Source organism: Anser cygnoides, chromosome 5 (genome assembly GCF_040182565.1).
Source record: "Anser cygnoides isolate HZ-2024a breed goose chromosome 5, Taihu_goose_T2T_genome, whole genome shotgun sequence".
NCBI lineage: Eukaryota > Metazoa > Chordata > Aves > Anseriformes > Anatidae > Anser > Anser cygnoides.
Genome location: NC_089877.1, coordinates 48,162,455 through 48,180,451, shown reverse-complemented (window position 1 = coordinate 48,180,451; position 17,997 = coordinate 48,162,455). Strand labels below are relative to the sequence as shown.

Genomic DNA, 17,997 nt, shown 5'->3' with positions numbered 1-17,997 from the left:
AAGCACATATTTAGGGTATGTTTTTTAACACTATCTGCAGGAATTTTGTTTTGTAACTCTATGTTATTAATAAATCTCAGCATTTCAAACTGAAAATTTAACCCCCCTTCCAAATCTGGTTTTTGAACATGAAAAGCATCAATATGCCTTGCTCGAGGAAATGACAGGCACAGAACTACTCAAAGAAGAAAGCTCTAAACTCCTTGACCTCAGTGACACCATAGACATTCCTTGACATTCAGTCATACTGATGTTGCACCTGTGCCTTTACACATTGTGTGTCCCACCTCTAGCAAGATAAAAGAAACTGGTTTGAAAATATTCCAAAAACTCTTTTTACTGCTTTATTCCTGAGCACATTTTCAATGTTCTTACTGCCTGAGCTACTAGCTGTCATCTACACATATTCTGTTTTACAAAAGACAAAGAAATAAAACTTATTTTGGTGGATTACCTGACACAAATGATATCTAGCATTGAGCTTAATATTTGAATATGTAATACTTCGTTGAACTATTATTACAGTATTGAAATCTATAGTTCTTTGTAAATAATGCTTAGAACAGTAGGGAAAAAAAACACTACAAATACTCTATTTTTAGGTATGAAACTAATTTAAATAATTTTCAGTTTCATTCTGAGCACCTAAGCATTCTAAGAGTGTGTAAGTGCAGGGCAGACACTGGACAAGGAGGTCTGAGTATCTTAACCTTAAATACCTTGAAGGCTGTGAGAACAGTAATAAGTTGAAAGTAAATGTGCCCCATGGAATTATCCCTTTGCTAAGTCTGCACAAATTTCAGCCTGCGTGGTAGTTTATAAAGTGATATCTGTTTATAAAGTGATCACAGTCAGGTGACAAAACATATTAAAAAAGCAGGTCAGAAAAAATGTCAACTACATTCACCCATTTAAGACATTAATCCTCAAACATCTTTATTAGGAAGGGATAATCTTGAGTATCTCGTACAAATGCATCCTGTACTTCAGGTTGAGACATTTTTGCACTGACCATTATGAAGCAACAATTTCAGCTATGGCACCTGAAAATCTTATATTCCACCATCTAAAATTTACTTTTAAAAACTGGAATTCCCAGGATAAACACTTTTGAGTAAATTCAGTTCTAAACCTGACAGTGTCCAAACTGGACATCAGGAAAAAGTCTTTTTGCTAAGCAAATATCACAAGACTGGAACAGGTTACTGGGGTTGCAGAGTTTCCATCCCTGGAGGTTTTGAAGACTTGGCTGACTGATCACCTGTTAGCCAAAGTCCTATTTTGAACAGGTTGGTCAATGAGGACTAAATGAGCCCCTCAGGTCCCTTACAACCAACATATCTTTGATTCTGCGAAAGCAGGTATATGACAGAAGTTAAACATCTGAAACATTAGGAGAGATTACAATGCATACTGATTGAGTTGTTGAAAATTACTACAGAGGAAATCTACGAACCTGTGTTCATCTCTCTCTGGTGAAAGATCCTCTTTTGAAATGCTAACAAACCCAGCAAGGAAGCTATACAACTTATAGTCTTGTGTCTGGCAAGTGGTAAGAGTTCTAAACTCCAGTGAAATCAGATGGTAAAATACTCTTCCTCACGCAGGAAAAAAAAATATCTCCTAGAGCAAGACAAATAAGTAGTTATAGTATTCTATCCAGAGTATTTAAGATGAAAATATAATTGGGAACCTTTTTCAACATTGTATAGTAAAAATACTGACTAAATGAATATTCTGATTAAAAGATACTGTATACTTAAGTTTTCTTTATTATTTTGCTTTCTGTCTTTCACTTGCCACTCTCATTTTTATTAGAGAACACAAAGCACCTCACAAATAAAACCTGAAAACTAGGGTAGAGATATAACATTGTCTTTAGAAGCCACTTTCTGGGGAAAATACAATATTTACTGATTTGTTAAACAGATTATAAAAAATGGCAAATTCATTGTCGCCTTCTAATTGCACAATTCCTGTCAGTGAGAAACATCAAGCAAACAAAACGTATGTTAGAAGAACTAAACTAAATTTAAGGATAAAAAGCTGTAACCGCACTGGATACTCAGCTCTAGGAGATGGAGAAATTTATTCCAAATGAATCCTGTGCTACTGACTAGGATCCCAATCCCTCAACTATGATTCTCAGCTTCACTTTATGATCTAGCTCTACTTCAGGAGAATACAGTAAATTTCAACTCATTAACAATTAACACTCTCAAGTCTTAGGATAGAACAACAGTAGGAAACTTGAAACATTGAGGGTCTTTTTCCTTATCAAAGTTTTTTTTTTTCTTTTTCCCCTAGCTTTAAGATGTTTTCCTTTGTAAAAAGGAGACTACTTCTAGCTCTTAGTTGATTATATGCATGTTCTAATAAGGTAAAAAACAGCAGCAGCTCTTTCCAGTCCGGCTTGAAAATAGGTGAAAGAACAATTTCGTGAGATTTAGTGTACAAATTTTATCAAACAGATGGGTAAAAGCAAGAGCAGATACAAAGGTGAAATGTTTCCGTCACACTCTGTATAGGAGATTAACGTTCTGTCTGTGATTCGGCCAGAGTTACATAGTCAGACACTGGTTTGAATAAGATGAACTGAAAGAGAAACAGATTGCACAAAGGCCTGCTATCTGAAATGGAAAATTCCTCACTAGGGAGCACACCTGCTAGTGTCATGACAATTATCTGTTAGAGTTAAGGCAGTGTAGATGTCTTTTAAAACGAACATATTATTCAGGGAAACTCATTCTCGTGTGAAACACACAAGCTCTGAGCTCAGGAACATTTTATCTGTAAAAAAAGAAGACTAAAATGAATGGGCATTTGCCGGTGTTTGGAAAGACCTGAAAATGTGTGGGAAAATAACTGTTCATTAGGGAATCTAGGAAAGATTCCAGCAGGTGCAGAAAGAAAAAAACATCAGGAGGCTTTTATTAGACAAATATGTAGGTGTACATTTTCTTCTTATATCAACTTTGTGTTTTCATGCTTGTTTCAAAGCAAATCTTGTACAGCCCGATTACAGAAAGGCAGATTTTTTTCAGATGCCTCTGTAGAACAGGTGATCTGAAAATCCAAACCTCCATCTGCAGACTACAGAAATCTTTGCAATACTGTTCCTAATTGTGCTGTACCTTTTGAAAGCAAGAGAAGACACATCCACATAAAGTATCTTTGATCCCGGTGCACCTTGTTGCCTTAATTCACTCACAATCCATTATGCACAAGCTCTGAAAAAAATTGTAACAAAATGCTAAAGTCTTTCTGCGTAATGGATGAGTGATTTCCTGCATCAACTCTAGTTACTCTAATCATTTTACAATGCAGTATCACTCCTGCTTGACTGGATATGAGACTAACCACAAAGTATTCTGTACTCTGAAGATGTATCTAAATGAATGCCTTAAGTTTTTCCAGTATCTCAGCAGTTCTAACTGAATATTGAATTGGAGAGAAAGAACTTTCTGTAACTGAATTAAAGACATCAAATAACAGAAATATATGTTTGTTGTTTTAACAAACAGCTGCTATTTATCCCCTTCGATTAATAATTCATTTAGTATTCCTTAAGTCAATGACTTGAAAGTATTTTTCCTCAGCTACCACTATAAAGAAAGGCTACAGTACTGACACCTTTAAACAGTGTTAAGAAATGAGACAACTCCCAAGAAAAGTAACTGCAGGTTAATCCAGGCCGTGGGGCTGCGCATTTCTGACTGGCTATGCTTTCTGTGAAATGAAACAGTAAGTTTCAGTCCTGTTTCCCAGGTGGCCACATTCCAAAAATTCGTCTTAACCTTAAACTAGGTAAGCTCTCTTCTTGACAGTTCAAGCTCACATCATATCACAAGGAAATAGAGAGAAAAATGCCTAAAATTCTCCTCTTCTGTTCCATTCACTGTGTTGATGAAAAGCATTCTAAGCAAAATTATTTGTGATCCTAAGCACAATTAATCACTGACAGACTAGGTCCATCTCACTAGTGTTACATTCACTGCAGATTCTTACAAACAGCTGAAGCAGGATAAGAAAAGCTGAGAAGCAAGCAGACACACATACACTTGATTAAGGGTCATAATTTGTCTTTTATTCCTCTGGCTTTTTTGTTAAGTTAGTTTTACAGAAGCTTTAATGCATTGCAGATACTTACGTTTGATGCTGGTCAGCCTACTTCTGGGTGCTGAACAGTCTACAGCTGCTGAAAATAAGAAAAAATAGATGTGAGCAGTTGAGTGTTTACTTAGTATTTGTCATGGCTAGAAAAAAATGCATTAATAAAACAACAAAACACATACTAATTAATTAGAACACAGACTTTTTCCCCCCATCTACTTTAAAATACGCTAGTTGCTGTGTATTTAAAGTTACTGTGTATTTAAATTGAAATTTATACAGTCAGAGAATTTTAGAGATAACAGTGTTGAAGTAAAATACATATTTGAAGGAAGAATCATCATTTAAATGAAGGTTCCTTACAAAATGTTTCTATATGTTTTGTGCTGACTGCATTTAACTGCAAAGATACTGAGTATGTTACATGGTAGAGAAATGACAGTACTTTTGTTCTGAGCATGGACTTTGGCAGAATCAAAAGCCTCAGTGTGCTTGTCTTTAAAGCAAAATTAAGAAAGGAGGGATGATGAGGAAAACCAGCATAACCACCTCCAAAACACTATTTCTGAAAATAACTAGAAAGAGAGCATATAATGTTTTGGGAGGCATTCAAAAATCATTTATCTCATAACCCAGACCCTGCAACCTTCTAAGCATTTAAGTTACACACTCAAGACATCCTGCCAAGCCCTAGCATTCATACCTCTATGACTGAAATCCCCAAGACAAGTTTATGCCACGAAAAATGAAAATAGGCTATGAACTGTAAACAATATTAACAGCTATCTACAGACTTTTCTTAGTCCTGTGCATGATATTAACTTGAACAGTAATTCTTACTTCTTATATGACCTTAAAAAATATTAACTTCAGCTATAATTGTTTTCAGCTCTAGCACTGACAATGGGGTATTGTCATTTCAGAGGAGAATAACCACACATTTCTAAATCTGAAAAAAAAATTGTTGGGGTCTCATCATAATTAAGAAACATACAAACATATACAAGCTCAACAGGCTCCTAAGTTTCAGTTTTCACATTTGCCTTTTGACAAACATAAGTACCTTCTAACATTAAAATATGTGCAAAAATTCATATGCATTTTTAGTGCTCAGTAACATCGATTAGTGATGTGATTGTCTCATTTGCAAACAAGGCAATTTTCTAAGTCCTTAAAACTCATTAATGCCACTGAGTTTAATATGAACAAAAGATAAACAATATTTTTGAAAACTAAAAAAAAAGGCACAGTGGTCTGAGTTTAACTGAAAATGTTCTGCATTCATTCCTGAAATAAAGTCTGTATATTTGCTACTGCAGTTAACTCTATGTTTTTCATCTCACCATATTATTTCACAGCAGCTCTACAGCAGAATGAAAAGAATACAGCACAAAGTACCCTAAAATTAAAGTCATAATTTTGGTAGCACTTGAGGCAAAACGTTTTCATACAAAACTTTGAAACCCAAAAATACAAAAGTCTTAAGCAACAGCTGTATCTCCTCGCTGACATTGGTCCAAGCATGAAACAGGAAGAAAATTCGGCTTCTGACAATCCAATTCACTCCCTCTTCATATGTGTCTATTCTGAAAAAAAATAGCTAAACCTAGGAGTACAAAGTTCATTCATATGCACATTTTTACCTTTGGCTGAAAGGATTCTGTTATAATGAAACATCATGTGATCTCTGATCAGGTACTGGTTAGTAAGACTTCGTGTGGAATCAATGCAGAAAGCTGTAAGATTAAAAGTATTTGAACATTATAAAGGCAAAATACTAAAATTTTAACCAGCTACTAACTGCAATTCGAATCTAAAAGTCACTATTTCCAAATAATATCTGTACAGATGTCAATCACTAATAGAAAAATGAAAGCCAAAAGAACCTGAAAATGGTTTTGCTATTAACATTTATCCCGTCAGCAGTGAATATAACAAGTACCAAGATAAAACTCTGCTTTCATAAGACCCAGTTCCAACATCATGCCTCCGAAAGATTTTCATGTGTGCAAAAATGCGCAATTTCAAACCTGCAGCACCAATTTAAATCTAGCTTTGTTTCTGAGACGTGTAGCTTCTGCCTTGTGCAAACTCACTATCTAACTCCAAGGAAACCACAAACTTAGAATTAACATGTGCTTCTTTGCTCAATGGAAACCATTTTTCTTAACCAGCTGCTATCACATGGTATCATTTTATCTACTTTTTTTTTTTAATCCCCACTGAACCATTACATTAGCTCAAAAAATAGTTATGGACGTAGCTGAAGTTGGACTATGAAAATGTCAGCATGGAAACTTCTTGTTTTTCCATTCTATCTTCTTTTGAAAGAAGTGTCTGAGGTGGCACTAAGGCACAGAGCTATATACTTGCCTATTTCAACTACTGACTGTAGTTGAATAGCTTTAACTTCAAGGGTTTCTTAAAGCAGAAACTCACATATTCCAGCTAATATAGATACAACATCTCTTTCTAAATATAAATATATATCTTGCTAACAGTTGTTAGCTAGCGTAACAGTCAAGGCAAAACTCACTCCCCAAAACTACTTTCAGTAATGCATACTAAATGAAAGTACTATTAAACTTCACCAATATAGATCAATGCAAAGATTTTTATTAGATAAATATTTTAATAATGAAATCAAGAAAGGTTCATAGAAGGAACCTTTCCAACTTTCTAGTGAAAGCAAGTGTGTTACTTACCATTACTCTTAGTACTTAACTGTCCTTTAAATGGACTTGCTGGACCACATCTGGGAATGACCACAGCTGGGTATTCATCCACTTTAACGAAATGTCAAACAGAAGAGAGAAAATACATATTTTGAAAGACAAGATAAAGCAAATAATAATAATAATAATAAATATATAAATATATATTTCTTCAGAGAACTCTTCAATGATTGTAGTGTACATTTTTCATAGAGGAAAAGTGCTATTTAAATGTTATACTACTACTAAAACACAACAGTTTAGTTAGGCAACTAAATCTAAATGTAACAGACGATGGTAGTACTTTTATTGGTTCAGGGGCTTAAACAGCAGAAGAGACCACTAGATTACCTTAATCTGAACTTTACAATGCTCATTAAACTGCACAAAGACATGGTCAAATTACTGTACCTATGCTAAACTCCAATTTATTTTAAAAGTTTACTGATCAAATTTTATCATGACATCAATGACTAATGTGAAAAATATTCTGCATATAGGGAATGATTGTGGTTAGAAACATACAAAAATAAGAATTTAATAGACTGAAAGAAATTAATTATGCTTGTTTGAGAAATCATGCTACCAGTGAGAACACTCAATCTTAAAAAAATATTGTTGTTAATTTAAGAAGAATTTCACTTGCCATTCAATTTTCTGTAAGTTTGCAGAGTGGTAACTCTGCAGACTAGTGCAGAAGCTGACTAAACCTAAACATCCCGTTGTTCTGAGAAATGAAAGATGTGAGCTAAAAGTCCTATCTACTTCCTGGAAAAAAAGCGTGGTACTGTCTGTGATGTGACCTTTGATCTACCAATCCACAGTCAATTTTATTAAGAATCTGCAGCGTTATTGGAACAAATTTTAACGGGAGGTATACTGTTGTTTCAAATACTAGCGCATGCAAAGCATTCCTTTAAGGTGTTCAACACCCTGCTCAAAATATCAAGCAAAATACACAAGATTTCTTTAAGAGAATAAATATACCACACATGCGTAAAACCAACTGTAGAACTGTACGAGCAATTCCAACAAACACATTATTATTATGATGATCTTCCCCTTCCCGTCCTACTTCTCCTACTTCTCTCGATTCGGTAGGCCGCAGCCGCCGTGTCCGTGCACGCTAGGAAGGGAAGGCACCTTGGCGCTCCACTTGCTGGCCACCTTCAGCCTCCCACTGCTGGAGGCAAAGCCTCGAGTGCCCTTCCTCGCGTGGAGCAGCACCTTGCACCCACCCAAAAAGTAGGGGGATCTCTTCACTGCGGCCTCCAGCTGGCTCAGCAAATGGAGATGCCATTACAAGATCACCAGTGCGAGTAACGCCAAAAGACACAGCCACGCTTATGCCATACGTGTCTCAAAAAGCCCCTTAACTCCACTTCTGCTGGCTTTTTACCTCTTACACGGCTAGCACCTGCCTCCCCTCCCAATTTCCTACCATTATATAATACCTATTACACTACTATTACACCTGCAGATCCAACTACTACGTTCTGCAGCTCAACCTCAAGGGCAACAGCATGTTGCACGTGATGGTTAACATGGTGCCTGACTGTGAGCAGAGACTGCGTCAAAACAAATGGTTTCTTTAACAATGACTTATTTACATAATGTTTACTTACAGAATGTTTATATAATAATGTTTTATTTATTTATATAATTCCCTCAAAGGAATTAGGACTAGGAATAGTTTGGAAAGCAACAAAAAGTACCTTGAGAAAATAAACAAAGTTAAAATGCTTAGCATGTGTGGATATTTGCAGAGTATTTTATTGGGACTCTGTTGTGAAACAACGCTAAGTCTGGGTTGATATGCTCAATGCTCACTCTTACGAGGCACAACAAATATCAAGGCATTTTTGAATTAGCCTGAGGATTTTGCACTTAGAAACATCTGCCGTTATACAGCAGGGGCTTCTAAGGCTTTGCATGGTAGGGGCCATGTCTGCAAGAACTGTTCCCCCACACCTCACAGCTGGGAGGGTGCCAGACCAGCATTAGTGAGGGGATCAGAAAGGAAAATCACTACCGTAGATTTTTTCAGCCCTACCCTGCAACTGTTTTTTCCTTACAACCTTTTCCTTAAAGCCAAAGGACAATATTCCTGCTCTTCTGCGTCCCTTTCAATGGCTCTTTTTAAATGTCTCTTGTGGCACAATTCCTCCTCGTCCCCATTTGTGATTTGAACATATGTAAGGACAAACAATACTAATTTTTTTAAAAAGTATTAAAATCCCAAACATACAGCAAGAATTTATTAGATTTAGAATGACTGCCTCTGTAATGATTGCAAACCTTTGCCACTAATGGCTTGCTTCCTTGTTTAAGTATTGTATTTCTCTACCATAATACTACTGAAGTGGTATTCACAGTGCAGCTGGAAAACCATCCTGAAAATCATGACGTCTGAAGTTACAACGTTCAAATTTCTAAAGAATGTAAGTCTTTGGGATGACTAATGTTAACTAAACTTTTAAATTATAACATTTTAATATATAAAAATTTATCCTAATGATAAAAAAATGTGTAAACCAGAAATAAGCCAATACTCCATATTATAGAGGACATTTACAAATATGAAGGTTTTCATTCACAGTTGCTCAAAGTAACCTAAATTTTCCATACTTCAGAGCTATGTCATAATTCTAGAAGGAGACCGGATACTGTTGGATAAACAGTTATAAAACCACCTCCAACTAATTTTTATGTGAAATAAACATGGTGGGGTAAGCAGGGGCATCCGAAAAAAGTACAGAGACATTCTTATAAGTATAGTTGACTCCCTCCAGGTAAGCTAAATGCCTTGGCCCTTAGCTGAAGATCATCAGAGGGGCTCAGAAAGCTGTTGCTTTTACTGTCCTCAGCCGCAGGTCTCTCCAGCACTACAGAAAAATCAGGCAATTCTGAAATGTTCACTTCCTTTGCATCACCAGCAGATGGCACACACATAAACTGTATTGAAAGAACTATTGCATCTACTCTTTTTGCCCTTTGCAATTAATTTGTATCAGACTTGTGGGGAAAACATATAAAACAAAAATTCTCTCCTCCGCCAACATTCTCCATCATTATTTCATAGGCTAGAAAGCCTATTTCATAGGCTAGAAAAGCTCTCGGAAAGGGAGAAATATTCTACAGATTCCTCCACATTTTTTGATTATGGACACATGGGCAGAGCAGAGATCACTCCCAAATCCCCAATTTGCAGAAGTCCCAAAGCCAGAGGAAACATGCCACCACTGGTAAAGAGGTCCTTTTAAAGGTATCTCTGAAACCCTTTAAGAACTAGCTGGGCACCGACCCATTTATTGCAGGTCCTGGAGTAAAAGTGTCCCTGAAAGGCGCAGCTCACGGCCCTGCTAGCACCCGGACACGCTGACAGCCATTAGCACCAGTAACAACGGACGTTTTCTTCCAGTTTAGAACCCTGCCTTACTGGGCAACAGCTGATGCTGAGCAACTTTCTAAAATATCTAGTTGGATTCTGGGTCCTCTCTCCTGGCAAACCGTACATTTTATTAGAGCTTCAAATAGAACAGACCAATCTTGAACTTTAAAACATTTCCATAAACAGCAGAACTCGTGAAAAAGGCTTCCTGCAGTCCCCACATGGTATCCCGTGTTCCTTGTCCCACGCTCTGTCCCTTGTGCCGCTGAGATATTTCTGTAACCTTTGCACCAGTGTGGGCTTTGGAGGCTCCCTTCTCTGTGAGCCACCTGTTTCCCCAAAACTGGTACTCAACTTACCACAAAGGCCACAAAGATAACGTTTTCGCTGAAATAATGCTTAGTGCTATTGGAAAAAGGAGTGAAGATTACTACATAAGCCTTTGTTTTCTTAGGGCCGAAGCTGTTTCATATAGAAGTTCCATCAAATTTATCATTTCTACATTGCCTACTACTGACACGATCCTCCCTAAACCTGCAGTCTGAAACTCAAAACACCTTTTTATATATTCTCACTGAAAATATAAGTTGCTAATGCCAGAGGAGAACCTGGAGGACTTGGTATGTGGGGGAGATCTGCTTTATTTTAGTGTCTGTTTGAAACAATCCAAGTGAGGTAGAAGGTGTCAGCGTTCAAACGTTTCACCAGTATAGTTTCAGGTTGTCTGCTGACTTGAGCAGGTATTTATTTAGATTCAGTTCGTGTTTTCAATGTTATTTGCACAACTGCAACAACTAAACCTAAACTGAAGGCTTAGAGAAGAGAATTTTAAAGGAGATGGGATTTTCAGCAAAGTGCATAATAACCAAATAAAAACCTGATAAAATGATAACAGCAAAACATTATAATGAGCACCTGGACTGAGAACAGAGTGAAAGCATTATGCATTTTGTCTACTTCACCTCCTTTTCCAAACCTATTCATGCAAGTGAGATTTTTTTCAGTGAAAACTCTTCTACTGTTCTTGAGGGAATTTAGTTCTAAAACAGTAACTTCTTCGGGAACAGGACCACTTGTCTGAAGTAGGCTTAGCAGAACTGATGCCAGCACTTGCAGTAAGTACTACAGCAGCTTTTGCAATAATCATTTCCGGACTGAAATGCACATTTTCTACTTCTTAAATTAAAAAAACCTTCCGGTCATGAAGTGGGAATCTACGTAAATAGATTTCCAGAACTGGACTGGAAACTCTTTAAGATCATTTCCAGTTCAAGAAATTATTTTCTGAGATTTATGCCTCAGAAACTGATAAGTATAATGGACTTGTACCTTCGATACACCACACATATAACTGCATGATCTAAACATGTATTTCCTCATAGATTTAACTGAATATAACACCAGGGTTCTTATGCTGTGTGTTGTCCTAAAGTACAGAGAGAAAAAAAAATACTAAAAATTGTTGGGTTTTGTTTAGTTCCTTAGTATTACTAGGACCTTATAATAAGGTCCTAAATAGTTTCTTGTCAGTGCTTCTATTCGCTTGTTCTTGTAGGCTTTCCCTTCAAGTGTGACACTATACAGTGAAGGAAAAAAAAATGCAACAAAACACAGTTTTGTGAATAATTTTTTTTCCAGCTGGTATCTGAGATAAGTAATAATTACATTATTCTAAAGAGATTGATGATAATATATTGTTCAAATTATATTTTCATTTAAAATGCACTCTATCTTTATTTGTAATTTTACAGTCCTAAAAAGGATGGAAAGTGGTGGTTTCTGTTTGTTACCTTGTTTCCTAATTGTTAGTAAATGGGCAGAATTTATGGAAGTTATTTTTCTACAAAGCCATTTCAGATTTGGAACATTAATTTGCCCTGGAAAGAAGCCCAGGCTTTCATTATAACGCTCTCACAGGAAGGAGTTTAAACACGACTATTAGACTTGCTATATTTATACTTCGGATACCGCAAATCAAAAATACTGGAAAAATTCAATCAGTCTACCCTTATCCACCAAGCCTTGTTATTTCAAAGATAAACCATAAAAAATACAGACTTAAGGTGAGATACTGGGTTCAGGCACCTAAACGCAGCACTACAGGCCACAAACTTCCACTTTGCTACGTGGATTCGTGTGAGCGCTGTATTTTCCTAAGAGCTCCTTACAGATCTCAGCTGAGGCTCAAACAGCCCCTAGCCCTCGGTGGATTTAGAAGTCCTGTCTCCACAGCTGTCCCAGAGGAACGTGCCCAGAATTAAACCAGGGCCACCAACCCTTTTGTGAGATGGATTTTTCCAGGGCTCCAGCATCCCGGCATTCCCAGCTGCACCTTGGCCCCTCAGCTGGAGCTGTAGGAGCGCCTCTGTGGTATTAAAATTGGTGGATTAAAATCGCGGCGTTTGCATGAGATGCTGGGATTTATCTCCCACAGGCCAGTGAAGACATTCAACCCAAACGGACAAATGCTCTGCAAGTACTCCAGCCGCTACACTGATTTCCAAAGGTTTTGTGCCGCCTCTTCCATCACCAGCTCCTTTTCTCTTCCTCCCCAGCCCTCGATGCTCTGAATCAAGAACAGGGAGACATCTCTGCCCAAGAGGGTAATTCAGGAGCTCCAAGCAGAGGGGTTTGCGCTGGGAATTTAACAGAAGTCAAGGATGCTCTATTGCCCTTTCTCTGACTAGTTTGGAGATCTTTTCAGTGTGATTCCTGCTACAAATTCATACTTCTGACTCCACACAAGCTTACAGTACACTGCAGCACTAATGCTGTACACATGCTGAGGAGGGAACAGAAGTGTGAAGTCCTAAATAAGTTAGGAGTAACAATAAAAACTCCTTCAACCATCTAATCTAATGCTTCTGAAAAGGTCACATTTAAAGGAACGACATCAGGACCTGAAAAATAGGTTCCTCTCTTTTTGGTACTATGAGGATTTCTAAATCAAAGTATGCATTTTCTCTTTTTGCTAAGGAAATTGTTGTACATATGAATAAACACAAACATATAGAGCAAATGTTGCTACGTTGCTATATTTATGTTAAGAGATTAACCTGGTTATGAAAATCCACACGGGATTTAAATTTATTTAAATAAGAAAGTAACTTCTATTTTTCTATTTTTCTTTAATATTAGAATTATGATATGCTATTATAATTATGGTATTATTTAGAAAAAATAAATTTAAAAGGCCTAATTTCCTATCAATGTGGCTTACATCTTCCTACCAAACCCTGTAAACCCCATTCAATTTCCCTTATTTGTCTTCTTTACCTGCAGTCATTTCCCCCTCACCTGATCATCCGCTACTTGCTTAGCTGTGGCTGTTGAAGTGCTGTCCATGTTATACTTAGTCTGGTTTATCTCTGTTTATGTCTAATTACATATGTTACAACTGGTCACCTAGTTTAACTTACCGAGTTGCTTATCCTTGGCTGACTAGTTGCTCATCTTCTAGTTGCTTATCTGGGAATTGCCACAGAACGGAATGCCTTTCTCTAAAAATATATGTTAATTTGTTGTTTTTTTTTTTTTTTTTTCCTGCTCCATCACTGCGGTTCATACCACTGTGTCTCCTACTCCTTACTCACAGCCGGGTGAAATTGGCTAGCAGATTCAGGACTGGAAAGAGGAAAAGGCTGGCAGACAGCAGGGACCCACCCACAGACTCCTTTTTCAGGAAAACAGCTTAAAACATGGCAAGCCTCTGCTGCTTTTCTGCAGTATCTATGCAGTCACAAGAGGTAACTTCTAACATGGCTTGAGATTGAGCAGGTTACTGAATATACCGATAGGGTTCCATTTTATTTGAAAAAAAATTACACGGGGCAGAACTGAGCACTTCATAATGACACATGTATTTTTGTGCATGCTTATGAAAGCTAAACAGAAGCCTCTTGAACCCATTTCTGGTTTCAGTGACAGAAAAACTCCCATCAATTTTGAGAGTACGAAGTCTTAGATGTGAAGCTGCTTTTAACAGAACTACATTTAAGATTTATTAAGATTGGAGAGAATACCAACCAGAGGAAAAAATATAGTCATTATCTTCTAAATTTTCTGAAGCAAAATGTGATGAATGAAGTCCCAAGAAGCTACAACAGCCAGATTTTGAAATTTTGAAGTCCCAAACGTTCCATTTGAATTTTGTATGGGATCGTTTGCGTCAGAGGCAAAATATTATGCAAGTAATACAATGAATCATTCCCTGACATGTGCACTATACATAATCTTCTAAGCCATTAATTAGATAGTAAGTGTATAAATAGTGCCTATGCTGGATTACACAAAAGCTCTTCTTTACATCTGCTCTTAATGTGCAAGAGTTAGGTCTCTCAGTCCTTTATGACTAATAATGTTTTCATTTATGCAGAATATGACTACTATTCAACCAAAGTTATATTTAAGTTTCAAAAACTCCTCTGACTAGCTTAAGAAATCTAGTGAAATAGTAGTGTACAGTAGACTTAAAATAGGCCAATCGAGAGTTATTTGATGAAGTAATTCTTGAAAAATGTTACAATTTTCCTAACTATAGGCTTCATTTGACCAATAAATGAAGTTTTGGATGAAAGTTACTCCTCTATTTTTACTCCCAAAGCACAAACAAATGGCTGCATCTGTCAGCAGCACATTTTGTGATAAAAACTGCAGGCAAAAGCAAATTCCACTAAGTTAATCCCATCAGAATTTGCTTGGGTCTGACTTGAAAAGTTACTAATCAGAAAAATTCACTGGATAGTTGCACTTGTGCAAAACGTCACGGAGCAATCCAGGAGCATACGCTATGTATTGTACGGATGTCTCTGTGGGCATGGCACCGTTACTCAGGTGAGCAGAGCACCAGCTTGCAAGCACAGCTTTGCCCAGAACTCTCAGACCTGAGCACAGAGAGCTGCAAAAAACTCAGTCCTCCTTGATGAATTTGTGCTGGCTTCTACTGCTTCAAGAAACTCAACATTACATAGTCCCCACGAACCTGCATTTTGAAGGTGTTTCAAGATTTAGTGCCAAACCAACCAGCAGACACCATCTATATATATGCACAGAGAAAGAGACATACACACTATATTATTTAGTTTGTATTGTACAGATTGAAAAGATCTCTTCTGTTATTTTAATTTGTGCCTCCATGGAGTCCTCCCCCCGTTTCCATCAGCGTTACATTTTCCACCTTCTCGTATTTCTAACTGAAAGGACACAACCAGCCCCATGCAGAATGCAGATCAGGGAAACTGCTCCACTTGATCCACTGCTGCAGAGGATGTTGCAGAGCACAGTCTGGAGCAAAACAGCACGTAGGTTTAATGATTTGAATCCTGTTTACTTCAGCACATATTTCTTTTGAAGTACGCAAGAAATCTGCAATGAAATGGGACTGATCAGGTACTTAAGTTCTAGTGCAATTTAAATTATTTGCTGAAAGAAGGTGGGATTAGTTTTATCATGGGACTAAAAGTCACTTAGTGGACTGTTTGACCAAGAGACAAATTAAGGATACATTTAAGCGATTTGTGAGCATAGATTTTAGTTTGGTAAAAAGTTAAGGACAGCGATTAACATTTCCCAGTTTCTGTTAAAATGCATGGTTATGGTTCAAATTTAACTTCCAAATGTTCTTCCTTCTTTGAAGATACATTATTTTTCTACTTCCCTGCTAGTCAAAGGCAACTTCAGTTTCTCAATAATCAAAATAGTATTACCAAACTAATGCTTGACTGTAAGAATTTGTTTGCTGAAACAGCAAATAAAGGAATACAGAGGGGAAAACAAAATGAAAGAAAACAGAACAAACAGCAGCTCAGGAGGCACAGGTGTGTTAACAGCCAGACCACCCTTCAGATTAGCACAAGAATTTTCTGCAATGCAGGAAAAATCTAAATAAAATGGTGGTGTCTTTAAATATATGAAGCATTTTTACAGTGTTTTAGAATCTTTGAAGCCTGCACAAACTGCCTAAACATAACAGCAGCCCCCATGCAGCAATGATGATGACTTCCCCAGCACTGTAACATAAAAGTGACAGAAGTGTGTGTGACCGATTAACAATAAGCATATGATTTCACTGCTGTTCAGATACGTGCCAATCGCTGGTTGTGGCAGTTAAACAGCCCGATGCAGAAGACTGGATTGGAAAAACAATGCTTTTTAGAGTTACAGTATTCAGACTATTTGAGGTCATACTACAAATCTGTGACTACATTAACTAACCCCTAAAATTACTACAGTAAATACCTTGGAGGTTTATACCCAGAATACGGGAAACAGATAGGGTTAATTCTTCAGTATTTTTATGGAAAAAAAATCTTAACCTTATTTGAACTCTTAAAAGATCTACATGCAAATCTTAAGTAGTACAGTAAATAATAATGATTTTTTATTTTTGCTGATAAACTTATAATATTTTTGTTTTTCTCTAGCAGCCTTACTAGATAAAATAGAGCCCCTGATATGAAACAAGTACAAAACTTTGGTTCTTCCTTTACAATGACAAACCCAGGTGTGAACAAGAAACTCTGCAAGAAGTACAACAGGACAAGAAATAAGACATCCCACCTATTCTGTACTAATTCTGGACAGACGTTGCATGGACACAACTATCTCACAAGTTATTCACAGATATGATGCATGCCACCTCTTTCATAAACTGTAAGCAATTCAATGGCTTTTCTGCCAATTTTGCTCAGGCCCACAGATTTCTAGGTTAGCACGGTAAGGAATTAACATCTTTGCCTGTGCTAATCCCTGCTGTCTGTATGGATGTGTGGCTGTGAAACTAGACGTCAAGCTGTCCACTTGCAAAATACTTTGTGTAACTTTCTATGCATACAAGTAATAGATTCCCATTGAAACCAATAAACATTATTTCCTATTTTGAGCTAATTTATATTCTTTCTTGTTTGCTTGCTGCAACCTGAATGAAATTTAGATCTTTTACCTTACTTATTCTAATTTTATGGTTTATAGACGATCAGCATCCTGACTGTCCATAAAAATGTTTTAAGAAACAAGAATACGAAGGGATATGAATCCAAGTCAAAGAAAGGATAGATTTGTAATAAAATTGCTTTCACACTATATAAAAAAAACATCTACTATGGGGACTGAAATAGCATTTATATATCTATATATATAAATATGGATGCACAAGATCCTAGTTTTTGCCCAGGAGTTCCTAGTTCCATGTAGCATTAGACCTCATGTTAAAACTCTGTTATCAGACATCTTTTGGAGTGACATCTGTCACTAACTCAAGGCTTGATCTGCCACCACAAAGATGCAATCTGGAAGCACGGTGTTATCTCACTAGATCTGGCCTTATGCAGCCGTATGTACTTTTGACGTTACCGCACAGCACTGAGTAATTCCACCCATAGTTTTATACCGTTCATGCCATCGAGCTCCCATCTAAGAATATTTCAGGTATTTTCCAGGAGCTACAGTTGGCTTGTGCAGACATATTCTCATATTTACGCCTGTTTTATCGTGTATGGTGAATGCCCCTATGACTATTCACAGGAAGAGCCACAGACGATCAAAGCTGGGGAAGGAATTACTTTCTACCAGCTTCAAAGCTTCCAAGCCTGCTATTTTCGCGACGTTTGCACCAACACCCCACCAGGCCACAACCCTCGGACCCACACCCGAAAGCCACCTCGGCGGTACTGCGCACACAGAACCCGCAGTAAATCAGCGCTTGAGCTTCAGCCCCGCACCAACTCGGGAGAACGGACACGCTGGCCCCGCAGGGGACCGAAACACAGCGCCCGAGAACGG

The 17,997-nt window shown here is 37.3% G+C and overlaps 1 protein-coding gene and 2 long non-coding RNA genes across 5 annotated transcripts in view; 2 read left to right on the top strand and 1 right to left on the bottom strand.

Moving 5' to 3' along the window:
* Positions 1-17,997, top strand: part of LOC106036935 (uncharacterized) — a 38,148-nt gene that overhangs the window by 2,611 nt on the left and 17,540 nt on the right. The window lies entirely within an intron of this gene.
* SPATA7 (spermatogenesis associated 7) overlaps positions 1-17,997 on the bottom strand; it is a 41,604-nt gene that overhangs the window by 23,151 nt on the left and 456 nt on the right. The window contains exons 2-5 of one of the 3 annotated variants that reach the window (XM_066998234.1): positions 10,132-15,582; positions 6,819-6,899; positions 5,757-5,849; positions 4,151-4,198 (exon numbers count right to left, since the gene is read on the bottom strand). In XM_066998234.1, coding sequence (XP_066854335.1) covers positions 4,151-4,198; positions 5,757-5,849; positions 6,819-6,899; positions 10,132-10,135 — 226 coding nt within the window. In that variant the 5' untranslated portion in view covers positions 10,136-15,582. Of the gene's footprint in view, positions 1-3,134; positions 3,231-4,150; positions 4,199-5,756; positions 5,850-6,818; positions 6,900-10,131; positions 15,583-17,997 lie in introns of those variants that run through there. The other 2 variants (XM_066998235.1, XM_013182558.3) reach the window with 2 other exon arrangements.
* On the top strand, positions 15,472-17,107 carry LOC136790958 (uncharacterized). The gene is made up of 2 exons (XR_010831951.1): positions 15,472-15,606; positions 16,641-17,107. It is a non-coding gene; the product is annotated as an uncharacterized lncRNA (long non-coding RNA).